This window comes from Phoca vitulina, unplaced genomic scaffold (assembly GCF_004348235.1).
Source record: "Phoca vitulina isolate PV1807 unplaced genomic scaffold, GSC_HSeal_1.0 scaffold11, whole genome shotgun sequence".
Classification (NCBI taxonomy): domain Eukaryota; kingdom Metazoa; phylum Chordata; class Mammalia; order Carnivora; family Phocidae; genus Phoca; species Phoca vitulina.
In genome coordinates this window covers 44750096-44766060 of record NW_022589714.1, presented here as the reverse complement: position 1 = coordinate 44766060, position 15965 = coordinate 44750096, and the positions used below count along the sequence as shown (strand labels likewise).

The 15965-nt window shown below is 38.9% G+C and overlaps 1 protein-coding gene across 2 annotated transcripts in view; it reads left to right on the top strand.

Moving 5' to 3' along the window:
• The window catches only part of ZFAND3 (zinc finger AN1-type containing 3), a 332222-nt gene that overhangs the window by 110758 nt on the left and 205499 nt on the right, over window positions 1–15965 (top strand). For both annotated transcript variants that reach the window (XM_032409892.1, XM_032409891.1), the window contains exon 2: window positions 2127–2167. In XM_032409892.1, the coding sequence (XP_032265783.1) occupies window positions 2127–2167 (41 nt within the window). The remainder of the gene's footprint in view (window positions 1–2126; window positions 2168–15965) is intronic.

Below are 15965 nucleotides of genomic sequence, written 5' to 3'. Positions count from 1 at the left end.
CATTAGGTCTTGGGTTCCAGTACATTGGAAAACAACCATAGCCATCAGGGAATACTCCTGAGGGAGGCTTTCATTAATTGTAGAATTTACTAGGGAGAGCAGAAGAAAGTTGGCTTGTTCTATATAGGAGCACCTCTGGGCAAAGACAAGGAGGGGAGTTGCTGAGGAATGAGGCTGTAAATAGGTCAGCTTACAACATAGAGTATTTTAGGAGGTTTGGGGAAGAAAGCTATAGGAATGAGTCCACTTGGGAGAGGATCAGGAACGGAAACAGCAATGAGAAGAACTTAATAGAAAAGTTATTGATTGCCCACCATGTTGTGCCTGGGCTGCTTTGTAGTGCAAGGTGCTGTGTTATGCTGTGAACAAAGGATGGCCTTTGACTACTGGGTATTTATCCCTAAGATACAAATGTAGTGTTCTGAAGGGGCACGTGCACCCCAATGTTTATAGCAGCAATGTCCACAATAGCCAAACCATGGAAAGAGCCATGATGTCCATCAACAGATGAATGGATAAAGAAGATGTGGTGTGAGTGTACACACACGCGCGCGTGCGCACGGACACACACACACACACACACTTGAATATTATGCAGCCATCAAAAAGAATGAAATCTTGCCATTTGCAACAACATGGATGGAACTAGAGGGTGTTATGCTAAGTGAAATAAGTCAGTCAGAGAAAGACAAATATCATATGATCTCACTGATAAGAGGAATTTGAGAAATAAGACAGAGGATCATAGGGGAAGGGAGGGAAAAAAGGGGATGCAGGAAACAAACAGGGTTGCTGGAGTGGAGGGGGGTGGGGGGGGACGGGGTGGCTGGGTGATGGACATTGGGGAGGGTATGTAATATGGTGAGCACTGTGAATTATGTAAGACTGATGAATCACAGACCTGTACCCCTGAAACAAATAATACATTATATGTTAATAATAATAATAATAAAAAAAGGATGGTCTTTGGCCAGGGTCATGCATTTCCTCTGCAGTTCCCCAGCTCTGTGACCTTGGGCGAACTGCTTGCCTGTCAAATGGAGATAAGACTGTCCTTGATTTCCTAAGATCCCTCAATTTAATAACACGTAGGAGGAGGTGGTAGGAACATTTCCTCATTAATTTAGTCATCATTTGTAACCAATCATATGATGTTACCTGGTTGTAGAAATTTTAATGTGGTTTTTTTTTAAGTGCATTTTAGAAGCAAAGCAATATGGTAATACCCATCTCACGGATGGTGGAAAGATTAATAAGATAATGTATGTTAAGTGCCCATCAAAGTTAGTATTCAGTGAATACTATTATTAACAGATGAAAAGACATGAAAAATAATTTGATTGGGAACCTCTGAAGAACGAATTTTATTTTTTTTTATTTCTTATTTTTTTAAGATTTTTATTTATTTATTTATTTGACAGAGAGAGAATGAGAGAGAAAGCACATGAGAGGGGGGAGGGTCAGAGGGAGAAGCAGACTCCCTGCTGAGCAGGGAGCCCGATGCGGGACTCGATCCAGGGACTCCAGGATCATGACCTGAGCCGAAGGCAGTCGCTTAACCAACTGAGCCACCCAGGCGCCCTGAAGAACGAATTTTAAACAACAGGGTCATGATGTGACCAGGATCTGAAAATAGGACTAGAATGAAGGGAAAGAAGATGAGATAAAAATTCAAATAATGTTATGGAGATACATGAGTGTGTATCTGAGCAGAAAGTTTTACTCCTTTACAGACAAAATTTTCGTTGTCTGTAGTGATTGCGGTATATGTTCCAGTGTGAACAGAGGGAATGTGGTAATCTTGTGGGACAGAATGACTCCTGTGTCATCTTCTGGGCATGTTAGAGTAATTCTGAACTTGCTGCTACATTATTTCTGAATTTTGCTAATCATAAAAAGTAAAGCATTTGTTAACACACTGATAACAAAGTGTGTGTTTGTTTTTGTTGTTTTGTTTTCATTTCCTTGTGGGAGAGGGTGGCTGATTAGGGACTTAGCACTAGGTAATTAGTTCAGTTGCCTGGCCAGGAGATTCTTACTTAGATTTCAAACATCTTTATGTTTTCATTAGAGTAATACTGAATTTTTAGCTCTTCTTTCTTTTTTTTCTTTTTTTTTTGCCCCAGGTCCAGCAAGACTATGAACCTCTGTTCCAAATGCTTTGCTGGTAAGTGCAGAAAAGGGTTTTTTATTTATTTTATTTTTTCTTCTTTTGATTGTTTTTAAGACGATCTAAATTATTTGGCCTTCTTTGTGTTTATGCATGGGGTTTTGTTTTCTTTGCTTGTGTGTGAAAGTAGTTTCTCCTTATCAAGATGCTTCATATATTTGCCTAGGACTATTGAAACAGCCTTCCCTGAGTGAAATGAAATCGTCTGTGTACTTGCACCCAACAAACTTTACATAGCGTACAGTTGTGGGCATATAGTGGAACTGTAAAAACTTGTGTTGTAATAGGGTAATAACATGTTTATGTCTGAAATTGACTTGAAATATTAGTAGTGAATATTGTTTTTACCAGTGAGAATACAAGAGAAAGGATATTTTCATGTAGGAGTCAGGAAGAGAATCATGTTGAATTAGCCCTAGAATCCAGTCCCTTATTGAAATCACCTTGGGTAAATCACTTAATCTCTTTGGACCTTAGAGTCATCATTTATAACATGAAGTGCTTGGGCTTGATGTTTGCCAAGGGCCTTTTCCAGCCCCCAACTGCTGATTGGTTGACTCCTTAAATTATGACTCCTTCATGAACTTAAACCTTCATTTTTTAAAAAGAATTTTATGTCTAATGATTTCATATAAAATAACTAAGTCTTTACTGAGATATGTTTAACCTTCCTTTTCTATTCATTTTGTCAAGAATAAAGCTGGACACTAGTTGAAGTGCTAAGGACAGATTTTAATCAGGAATATATAGCAATAGGGAAGAGTTCAGTTTGAACTGAACACAACTTCAGTTTGTGCAGAGGTAACTGGGTATTTTAAATGGAGAATGAGGGAGTAGGGAGGGATGCTAGCTTGGCTCAGTAGAGTCAGGGAAGTAAAAAAATTATAAAGGGCTTCTCAGTGTAAATGATGAATAGGTTGGTTGTGTCTACTAGCTGACTGTCCTGGCAGTTAGGATTCTGTCTTTCTACTGAGACTGAGCCTGAGGCCCTACCATTCCTGATGGTGACCTTTTAAAATAATGGCTTTCATGTCCTTGAAATAGGGACTCCTGAGATGTAGGAGATGCATATGCATCTCAAAGGGACAGAGGAAGGATTCACAGTTGCAAATCCTTTTTGGTAAATGGTCTAAGGAGGGGGTGGTCGGAGGCCTTGCAGACCGGTGTTACAGCTAGAAAAACCTTATATTCTTTTGGCAGCCTTGAGCTTTCTCAGGCAGGCACTTTAAGAGGGGCTAAGGTCATCCTAGGGATGGGGCCTTGAGTTGTTAGAAAATGTGTTAGTGTTTGTTTAAATATTTTAATGATTGGGGAAGGGGTAGAAGAAACCATCTGTGTTAAGAGTCTGTAGTTTTTATAGGTCAAGGTTGAATCCTAGTTGAGAAGAGGGCTCAGAAAAGCCTGCTAGAGATTGGTCAAGGAGGGAATCTTTGTCAGATTTCACTATTCATTATGCTATTTGGGCAAGAAAATAATCATATTTAGGCTTTAGTCCTTTACATTTTTGCCTAATCTAGGGAATAGGTGGGAGGGAGTTGGGGGAGTTGGGGAAGGTGGCAGTTTGTATCTGTTAAAAGTTTGGAATTTGTCAAATACTTTAGGTCTTTAAAAGGAAAAAAAATATTGGTAAGTTTGGTTTTTATCCAACTTTTAACAGTATGTCTGCCATTAAATGAATGTATTCTGCTGTTTTACTCTGCATGTCTACAATTACAGATATGAAGAAATGCTTCCTTACTGGTGAGAGTTTAAGTTTTATAGTAAAGATGAAAGCAATGAGACAAAATGTTTATTAGATTGATGACTGTCTCCATATGGAGCTAGCTTCCCCTTATAATTCAGTAAAGTGTGGCTGTGGGAGAAGGCCAGGCACCTTTGAGTTAAGGGGCTCACATCAAATACTCAAAAGAACCGTCTTGTGTCCCTAATAAATATAAAATTTAAAAAATGACCAGTGAAGACAGTTTAGCTGTGGTCTTTGTATTTCTTTGTACTTGTTGTAGTTTGATTTTTTTATAGTAATAATTATTTATTGTTTCTCTGGTGATCTGTGTCCATTTACTCTTTATACAGCTTTGTCATTTTTGCTTTTTGCTTTCAAAAATGTTAAGAGGGTATTTTCAAGTGTGTAAAGAAAATACTCCCTTTTCCCCTCTTTATCTTCATCCCCATATTCTTAATTTCCTCAACATCATTTGAAAGGAATGACTAGTAACATTTGCTTGTGGAAGTAACATCTGGGGTTCTTTTTGAAATACACAAGAAAAGTCATTGAACTCTACAGATATATTTGTGGGTTTTGTTCCTGTATGGAAATAGAGTATAGAAATACACTGTTGCAGCATTAGGTATGAGATGTATAGGACAACATGAAGATTATTTTGGCCAAAACCATTGTGATTTTAAATACTCTTTTAAAGTATACTATAAAGTATACAATGTACTTTTAAAAGATGGAAAAAATCACTTTAGAAACAGCTGCTGTGTCCCATTAGGTTAGGTATTTTTCAAGATTGCTTTTCAGAATCTACGTGGTGAAAAAGTGAGTTTTTTGTAACTTATTTACATAAAATTGAAATGAGTAAAGACATGTTTAAAATCTTGTTGGGATAGTAGAGTACTAGGTGAGGAACTGTGGGTGCTAGTTTATAGCTAACTTTGGTAACTGTTTGCCTCTGATGAAATATTCTGTCAAATGGTGAGCATATGCCCCAGTAACTCCTATCACTGCAGATTATTTTCCCTTTTCTTTATAAAAGATTCCTGGGCTGTTTGAAGTTAGAGAAAGGAAATGAGTATATGGGCAGTGAAAGTTACTAAAAAACCAGTGAATTGTTAATTTTGCCAGTAAATTGTATACCAAATAATAGTGTTTCTCCATATTTTTGTCTGTATCAGCCATTTGCATGAATGTAGAATACCAGCCTGGCTGGATTTGCTGTTCCTAACAGCTTGCAGCTTAACCAACATTCCTCTCTTTGAAATGGGAGGATATTTTCATTTTTATTTTTTGGCATCTTGAATCCTGGTTTGGCCTGGCTGAAATAATTTTAGGCCGTTTGGAAGTATGTCTCTCCCTCCCCGCCCCCCCATGTGCAATATGCTACTTGCTTAACCTTTAAGTGCCTTTGACCTGAAGACCCTTATCATCCAAGATTTTCTTGTGCCAGAATCACAAGGATATTTAAAGGAAGTATTCTCATATGTGGAATTTAAGAAACAAAACAGAGGATCAAAGGGAAGAGAGGAAAAAATAAAACAAGAAGAAATCGCAGAGAGAGCCAAACCATAAGAGACTCTTAATCAGAGGAAACAAACTGAGGGTTGCTGGAGGGGAGTTGGGTGGGGGGATGGGGTAACTGGGTGATGGACATTAAGGAGGGCATGTGATATAATGAGCACTTGGTATTATATAAGGGTGATGAATCACTGACCTCTATCTCTGAAACTGATAATACATTATGTGTTAATTAATTGAATTTAAATTTAAAAAAAGTAAAAAAAAATAAATCAACTATTCTGGGGAGTCACCAAAAAATGATTCACTCTAATGTTATGATCTGAGGTACAGTGGATTGAAAATGCTCTTCTGGATTCTCTTTATCTGAGGTTATTATGTGGTCTTAAAAAAAAAAAACCAGGAAAAGTTATTTTTATTATAGTATATATTTTTTCCATTCCCATAAGTGTTTGCTGTTTTTCTACTTAATTGTCAACCCCCCTTTTACATGTTTAGTATTTTCTTTCCTTGAATCACAGTTCTCTGTGTATTTTCTTGGAAATATGTTCTCTTAAAGACTAAGACTATCTGTGAGCAGAAGCAAGAAGCACCTGCAGTTTGGATAAGGAATTCTCCCACCTTTAAGTTGATATATTATCATTCCCAGTTGAGAGTGTTAACTATTTTTATATTACCTCTAAAGAAAGGATAAGATTTGCAATTTATTTGAAGTTACAGAAAGAATGTCTAAACTATTGAAAAGGATGATATTTAAGCATCCTTGAACATAAAGTCATCAGTTCATCTTGCTACAGATCTTTCTAATTTTTAAAGCTATTTGAGCATCTTCTTTGGTCCACTGTTAGCTTTTCTACCCCCTTGATAATATTCTAAAATAATATTCTTTCATGCTGTCTTTTTCTTTTATTAAATATTTTTACATTGTATAGCTTTCCTAAAAGAATCAGTAAGTGTCTGTAATAGAAAGCCACAAAATTTCATGACATGGTATTTATAGTTATGGTGAATAAACACTTATTTTTTTGGCATCTTTTTAAAAGAGATTATTTTTTTTATAAATAAGAGAGAGCGCGCATGCACGAGAGTGCGTGAACGTGGGGAGGGGGCAGAGGGAGAGAGAGAGAATCCTAAAGCAGGCTTCCCACTGAGTGTAGAGCTCAACATGAGGCTCTGTCTCACGACCCAAGAGATCATAACCTGAGCCTAAACCAAGAGTCAGATGCTCAATGGACTGAGCCACCCAGGCGCCCCTGAACCAGTACTTTTTAGTGCAGTTTTCAAATTGGGTGTTGTGGTTCATTAGTGGTTAGAGAAATCAGCGTAATGGGTCACGATTGCATTTGATTAATTAAGATTTATTTATTTATTTTAGTGGGGAGGGGCAGAGCGAGAGAATCTTTAAGTAGACTCCCCACTGAGTACAGAGCCTGACATGGGGCTCGATCTCATGACTTGTGAGATCATGACCTGAGCTGAAACCGAGAGTCAGATGCTCAACCGACTGAGCCACCCAGAGGCCCCATGATTGCATTTTAAAAAATTGAGCAGGATAGAAAATAATCAGGGCATTGCAGACATTAAGGGCAAGTACTGTTTTTGTGAAACCTTTGTTTGAGTTACATATATAAATGAAAACGTATTACTGGGGTTATGATTTAAAACCATGGTGGTTTGAAAACCAATGAATTGCAGAAATTGACTAGAAAGTCATTGAGTTATTTGGGATCCTATTTTCTTTGGAAAATAGGACAATGTTTCTTTTCTGTCTTTAGGCAAAGGATTAACCAGTAGATTTTTTTGTGACCTTTGTCTATTCTGAATTCTTAAATAGTTTGAAGTATATGATTTTCTATGTGAAAGCATGACCTAATAAACCTGATTGCTACTCTGTTAAAGTATATATGAAAAGTCAAGCATAGCCTCTGTAGTCTTGCCTTTTACAAAGGTAGAAATGATATTGGCTATGGTATTATTATTTTCTGTTTGAGTGCAAACCCAATTTAGATACTAACTGGTCTTTGATATTTTGGGACATTTAGTACCTCATTCACAAAGACCTCTTATATTACCATATTAGCAGTGCTTTTCACAGAATGGTTTTGCTAAATGAAAGTATGGTTGAGAGAAATACCAAATGGGATGATCACAAGTGGGGAAGGCAGAAATTTTTATTATTTTTTTTTTTTAATTTTTTTTTTTTATTAAAAGATTTTATTTATTTATTTGACAGAGAGAGACACAGCGAGAGAGGGAACGCAAGCAGGGGGAGTGGGAGAAGGAGAAGCAGGCTCCCCACTGAGCAGGGAGCCCGATGTGGGGCTCGATCCCAGGACCCTGGGATCATGACCTGAGCCGAAGGCAGACGTTTAATGACTGAGCCACCCAGGCGCCCCGGGAAGGCAGAAATTTTTAAAGAACTGACTGTAGTAACTCCTTTAGCAGTGTGGCATTATCTCCACCACCCTTAGACATGCTTACTGTAGAGGAGTGTGGTGACTAGGAAGTTGCTATAATGTATACGCCATTTTATACTTTATAAGGGAGTGAGTCTGAAGATATGTCCCAGGGGGCAGAAGGTTCTCTGAGTAGCACTGATGATAGATGCTTATCAGAAGACAAACTTAACATGTGCTCAGTGTAAAAACAACCAGTAGGTCCTGTATGTATTTAATGTTTAATAATTTTCAGCAATTTCCTTTAAAAACTGACACTGACACTAAAATGTTTATTATTTATAGACTGACAAAAGTACTTCATTGAGAAATTGAAGTAAGCAATTTATTTAAACTGTAGACATGAATTGAATATATTGTTCCACTTAAGATATATGCTAGTTCATGATTCATACAAGATGGGATAAATAAGGAAAGATAATTACTCGCAATACAAGAAGCTGCTGTTTTTTTACATTACAGACTAGTTCTCTTAAAAGGGAATACTTTTAATAAAAAGCAGAAACAGACTCATAAATACAAAGAACCAACTGGTGGTTGCCAGAGGGGAGGCAGTAGGGGTTCAGGCAAAATGGGTAAAGTATGGAGTGGAAGGTACAGGCTTCCAGGTATGAAATGAGTAACTCATGAGGATGAAAGGTACTGCATAGGGAATGTAGTCAATGATATGTATGCTACACTTGTGGTGAGCACAGCATAACATACAGACTTGTCTAATCACTATGTTTTACACCTGAAACTAATGTAACATTGTGTGTCAACTATACTTCAGTTAATAAAAAATAAAAAAGGAATACTTCTGATGCATTACTATGTCGATTTACAGAAAGGGACAAGAATAGAAGAACTAAAGTATAAGAGATCTCTTGTCAGTTGAAGATGAATTAAAACTACAGATAAACATTTCTTAAATTATAAGCTAATGGTGCAGTTATTTAATTTTCTGAAAATTAGGTTTTTTTTAAAGATTATTTATTTGAGGGAGTGAGCAAGCGAGAGAGAGCACACACCAGTAGGGGGAGCAGCAGAGGCAGAGGGAGAAGCAGCCTCCTCACCCTGAGCGGGAGCCCTACGCAGATGCGGGCTTGGATCCCAGGACCCCGGAATCATGGCCTGAGAGGAAGGCAGACACTTAATGGACAGAGCCATCCAGGCGCCCCTGAAAATTAGTTTCAGTGTAACTTTTCAAATATATTTATTTCTTAGTCAGAAGATGGTTAAGTTTATCTTTGTTTCATGTAGTTATTTGTGCTTGTGTCTCATTATTGGTAAAGAATATTACAATAAATAAAATGATACATGTCATATAAGCATCACATTCTAACATGACTCTAGAGCTAGGTGGTACTTAGTTTTGTAGATTCTGTTTTCAGGTACCTGTTCAAACTGATACTTTGGAGAGAAAATATTGTTATAATTAATACATTTCTGTTACTAGCTTTTGTCAGCTGGGAGAAAACTATTCTGTATAGTACTTTCATGTTCACTTTTATTATTTCTCAATATTGTCATATAGTTATTGTTTTCAATTCAAAATGGACTTTGGGGAGGCTTTAAGTGTTTGAAATGGCCAGTATTCAAGCAGGATTTCACTTTCCTCATTGCTGCATACTTTGTATCTAATTTGAAATTATCAAACTTGTTCATTGCTGTCAAATTTTCTACCTAAATCAAAAATTATTATTGAATAATAGAGTTCCCTAATTTATGCTCTTAACATGTTTGGGATTTTTGTTTTCCCTTTAAAAAATAACATAGGGACATTAATTAAATGCTGATTGATAAGACTACGAAGCAGTATGTGTGGTATCCTGTTTTTAATTAGACTACACATAATTTATTTTTATTTTTACTCAAATATAGTTGACACACAATGTTACATTAGTTTCAGGTGTGCAGTACAGTAATTCCACAAGTCTGTATGTTATGCTGTACTCACCATAAGTATAACTATCATCTGTCACCATACAATACTATTACAATATCATTGACTGTGTTTCCTATGCAGTACCTTACATCTCTGTGACTTATTCCGTACCTGGAAGCTTGTATGTCCCACTTTCCTTCACTCATTTTGCTCATACCCCTTCCTTTCCTCTGGCAACCACCAGTGTGTTCTGTGTATTTATGGCACTGTTTCTGATTTTTTCTCTGTTTATTTTGCTTTTTAGATTCCACATATAAGTGAAATCATGCAGTATTTGTCTTTCTCCTGACTTCTTTTTTTTAAGAAAATGTACAAAATTATCTGTATATTTACATGGCATATCTATGTACAACATGGCTGGCACAGTTGAGGAAACTATACAAGGGTGTTCCACATTTTCCCCTCCCCACATGGACTTTTAATTTTTTTTTTTTTTTAAAGATTTTATTTATTTATTTGACAGAGAGAGACACAGCGAGAAAGGGAACACAAGCAGGGGGAGTGGGAGAGGGAGAAGCAGGCTTCCCGCTGAGCGGGGAGCCTGATGCGGGGCTCGATCCCAGGACCCTGGGATCATGACCTGAGCCGAAGGCAGACACTTAATGACTGAGCCACCCCCGCGGGCCCCCCCCCCCCCCCACATGGACTTTAGACTAAGGAAGGCAGCATGAGGAAATGGAGCAAGAAACACAAAAGTTATATACAACTACAAGTGACAGTGAAGGAATCTGTGGGCCAGGGAATCCAGGGATCCTGTTCTTTCTATTCCTTCCTCACCAGCTTTCTCCTATCCAATCTGAGTGATAGCCTGACAAGTGAATGGCCAGTCAGGAAAGAAGTATATACACTGGCCATCACCGTGCATGCACATCAGCAAGTTCATGGTCCTTCTCATCTGGCCAAATGTTTGGCATATCAGAATTTGTGAGGTGAGAGGTCAAGAGAGGATTACAGAATCTTGCCCTCTTGAACAGTTAGGTCTCACTCTGGCCCTCTCTGTCCTAACTGGCAGTGGGGTTCAGGTCAAACTAGTGATAAGTAGACTGAAGGTGCTGGCCACCTGCACCCCTTTCCTCCACCTGCTCACGGATTCGTATTGCTGCTTCTCCTCATCCCATAGGAGTCAAGTTACTGAGCTCTAGGAAGGCAGAGATTTCTCAATGCTCCTTTTCTCTCTCTCTGACCACCTCCTCCCCTGCCCCCCCAAAGGTGAATCATCTCCTAAGAACCTGCTGCTTCAGCCCTGCCATAGTACCAAGGCCTGGAGACTGGCTCAGTTTGTCCCTTTTCTTCTGGTCTCCTTAACAATACATCTGGCATCTGACTACATCTGAAATGTGGGATTTTACCACAAGTGTGTGACTGAGCATGTGTCCTTAGGCCCACAGCTTTTTAGCAGCAAGGGCCAGGAAAGTGGGTGGGGGCAAGATGCTTCCATAGAAGCTAGCTTCTTAAAACTTTTTCCTTGACCCTTAAGACCATGATACTTCTGGGGCCCTCTTGCCTGAATTTATAACTCTCAAATCTCAACTTCCTCTCTCTCCATGTAGTCCTAAAATGGTTCCCATATGTAGGCTCACCCGTAGGCCTTCCTTACTTAGTTTTACAATGAGTACCATAGATTTTTTTTGTAATTTTTTTTTTTTTTTTAAGATTTTATTTATTTGAGAGAAAGAGTGAGTGAGTGAAAGAGAGAGAGCTCATGAGCAGGGGGAAAGGGAGAAGCAGGCTCCCCACTGAGCAGGGAGCCCGATACGGGACTCGATCCCAGGACCCTGAGATCATAACCTGAGCCGAAGGCAGCCGCTTAACAGACTGAGCTGCCCAGGTGCCCCGAGTACCATAGATTTTTTTTCAGCTGGCAGTTATATGATTTTTAAAATAGAATCAGTCTTACCTATCTCAGCTCAATCCTTACGAATCTCAGCTCTTTTACAGATGAGGAAATAGAAATCCATAGAGGTTAAATGACTTGACCAAGGTTACACATCAGTTCTGCTGAGACAGAGTGCAACTAGAACCCAGATATCTTGACTCCAAACCCAGTGCTCTTTCCACTATCCCATGATACTTGCAGAAGCAGCATGCTGGAAGAGAAAGAGAAGGTGCCCATTTCATTAAAGGATGTTCTCCAGTCTTTTTTTTTTTTTTTTTTTTTTAAGATTTTATTTATTTATTTGACAGAGAGAGACATAGCGAGAGAGGGAACACAAGCGGGGGGAACAGGAGAGGGAGAAGCAGGCTTCCCGCGGAGCGGGGAGCCCAGTGCAGAGCTCGATCCCAGGACCCTGGGATCATGACCTGAGCCGAAGGCGGATGCTTAACGACTGAGCCACCCAGGCGCCCCGATGTTCTCCAGTCTTTATATTATTTATAAGCCAGGGCAAACTGTCAGAGACACTCACTGAGTAAGGGAGGTTAAGGGGGTATTTAGTTTTAGGCAAGCAAATCCGTTTTTCTTTTTGAGGATTCTCTAAACCTGCCATAATGGAAACATGAAGCAATAGCAGCCTTAGGGAAAAAACACTTAGAAGCACAGAAAACAGATCTCATTCAATCTATTTGCCTTTTCCCAAGTATTTCAGTTTAGCCTCCAGATGTAAATCTACCATATTATTCCCAAGGCTTAGCCTAACCAGTTTTGGGATATTCTCTTCCAAAAGGAGAAATCACACCTTCCCTTTTGCAGACAAAAGAATGTTTGCAGCATTATCCAATCCTAGTCTCTTATTTCTGGCCCCTACCTGGGCTGTAGTGAGGGTGTGGAAATCTTCAGTTTAACCAAAGAAATGACTCAAAGCCTTTTTTCAACCCAACATCACTTTCTCAGCAGCCCCCTTCAGAATTACAGTAATTTCTGACTAGCAAGGTGAGAAGATCTAACGAAGTGTTCGTTCCATCCCTGCCTATGATATATAAAAGTCCAGTGGGTGAGGAAGGGGAGAGAAGGGGGGTCCAGGTTACCCCACAGTTTGCTGGTGACAGATCTGTGGGCTGGGGATGTCATCACCATTCATCAGGTTCTTGTCTGGTCCTGCACTTGGGAGCTGCTTATTCTTCATCTTGGCTTTGGCCATGTTGTAGTCTCTTGGGTCAAAGTATGTTTGCCTTTTCTGGAATCTGTTCATGGGGAAGTCAGAGCCTCCAGGCTTTTGTCTTAGGCTTGGATATTTGGCCTTTAGCTTTGCTTCCTTGGCTCTCTCAGGGAGAATACCTTCTTTCTCCTGTGTGTCCTACATCTCCTCACCAGTCTTCTCTGCAGGATTCTCCTCTTCTTGTTTCTGGGACATGGTGGGACCAGGACTGTGGAGTGTAGGAGGCTTGGGAAGTCAACCAGAGAAGGGAAGGGGGAGGGGAAACGGGAACAACCTGTGCTGCTGCTTTGACTCCTGTCACTAGGGTTCCTCAGTCAAAATGGTGGCCCTTGCCTCTGACTTCTTCCTTCCCTCTCTCCCTCCTAATCCTTCCTTCCCTCCCTCCCTTCTTTCAATTTAATTTAATTTAATTTAATTTAATTAATTTAATTTATTATTTATTTATTAGAGAGAGAGCGAGAAAGGGAGAGCACGAGCAGGGGAGTGAGGGAGAAGCAGGCTTCCCACTGATCACGGACCCCAACACAGGGCTCGACACAGGACCCTGGGATCATGCCCCGAGCCAAAGGCAGGTGCTTAACTGACTGAGCCGCCCAGGCACCCTGCCTATGACTTATTTCACTTAGCACAATATCCTCTAGGTCTACCCATGTTGTCTCAGATGGCAAAGTCTTGTTCTTTTTCTATGGCTGAGTAATATGCCATTGTGTATAATAAACCACATCTTATTTATCCATTCATCTATTGCCAGACATTTAGGTTGCTACCATATCTTGGCTATTAAATAATGCTGCAATAAAGATAGGGTTGCATATATGTTTTTGAATTAGTATTCTAGCTTTCTTTGGGTAAATACCCATAACTACACAAAATTTATATATATATAGTTGCATGGGATAAAGCTGAAAGAGAAGGTACGTGAAAATTTAATTTTGGTAGTCTCAGAGGGGGAGTATTTGGGGGGATTTTAATTAATTTTAATTTTATTTATCTGTACGTTCAGACTTTTATTAATGTAATTGTAAAAAATGTTACAGATATTTTAAAAGGAAAGTGCGTACTACTTATGTCAGACACATTCCAGAAGTGGTTAATTTCTTTCTGAAATGAGCAAACTAGAATTGGCCATAGCTTGCAGCATTGGGAATCTAAATGTTGACATCCAAGTTCAGTTTTACAACAATGCAGGGTATAGGGTGGAATGGTAGATAAACCAAAATGCAAACATTTCTCTTCAAGGTGACTTGTTTTTCATGGTAATTTCCAGAACAGGGTAACAAATTCCTGTTTTATATCAAGTAAATTAAAACATTTCCTCATGAACCTGCAACTCTCACGGTTTGGAGTTGAACTCTAATCTTTCTGCTTCCATCCTGTGTTAGAAGTTCAGAGTATAAATGGCCTGATATACCAGTCACTTTTGGAAGGGAAGAAGAGTTGTAGGTTACAGCTGAATTTTGAGGTTCTGCAGTAAGAGGAACTGAGTGAATTTGAAAATTTTAAGCACTTCTTGTTACGCATATTTTCTTCTAGAAATTGTGGGAGCTCTGTACCCATCACTAAAACAATATAAAACAAACTACCCTCCCTAATGAGTCATTTTATAGCATTATGAGGTTGGGGCAAGATACTAGAATTTGTAGCTTGTCATACCTTGATTTTTCAAATCACCTTTCCCAAAGCTGGTGATCTTAAAATGAAGCATCTGAATAGGGTGTTTCTATCTTTGTAATTCTTTTGACTTGCTTACTGTCCTATACTCTGATTTCTTAAAAACAAAGTCTAAAAAAGATTTCTTATATATAACACACATTGATCATGGATCCGTTAATAAGAAGCAGTTAAGCTCACTGAATTCTCTTATCCATTGGTGGGTATCTGCTGTGGGTGTCTGAAATTCAGGATATTATAGAAAATAATATAATAAACATCCACAAGTCAAACCAGAATTGAGAAATACATTTTTTGTTCTTTTTGTTTTATAACATTTTATTTTATTTATATTTATATTATTTTTAAAGATTTTATTTATTTATTTGACAGAGAGAGAGAGAGACAGCAAGAGAAGGAACACAAGCAGGGGGAGTGGGAGAGGGAGAAGCAGGCTTCCCGCGGAGCAGGGAGCGAGATCATGACCTGAGCCGAAGGCAGACACTTAACGACTGAGCCACCCAGGCGCCCTTATATTTTTTTTTTCTTTTAAAAGATTTTTATTTATTTGTCAGAGAAAGAGAACAAGCAGGGGGGGTGGCAGGCAGAGGGAGAGGGAGAAGCAGGCTCCCCGTGAAGCAAGGAGCCCAATGTGGGACTCGATCCTAGGACCCTGGGATCGTGACCTGAACTGAAGACAGATGCTTAACCAGTTGAGCCACCCAGGCATTCCTGTATTTTATTTTTTTTAAAGATTTATTTATTTTTAGAGAGTGTGAGTTGGGTAGGGCATAGGGGGAGAGAGAATCTCAAGAAGACTCCTTGCTGAGTGGGGAGACTGATGCGGGGCTCCATCTCACAACCCTGAGATCATGACCTGAGCTGAAACCAAGAGTTGGACGCTCAACCCACTGAGCCACGCAAGCAGCCTGTTTTATAACATATTTTAAAAGGGAACTAAATCTCTTAATTTTCTTCTACCCCAGTGATTCTTTTTCCATGTCACAAAGAATCACTGTTCTTATTTTTGTATTTATACTTTTTAATATGAATGGGTGTTTATATATAAACAACATATGATTCTGTTTTAAAAATGTGTAAGTGATAAAAAAAAATATGTAAGTGGTATGTTGCCCTAGTCATTCTACAACTTGTATTTTTTAATAATGTTTTTAGAAACCAATCATGTCGATACATGTTGCTCTAGTTCATTTGAACGGTTTATAATATTCTGTTATAATCGGTATCCTGATTTACCTGGAATAGTCTCAGTTCATAGTGTTTATGACAGTGAAACTAATAACACCTCTTTGCACTCTTCAAAGTGTCCTAGTTGGTTGATAAATTATTGGTCACCTTCATTATACCATGCCCCACTTGATCTAGTCCCCTGTTGATGGACATAGAAGTTTCTTTCAATCATTCCTTT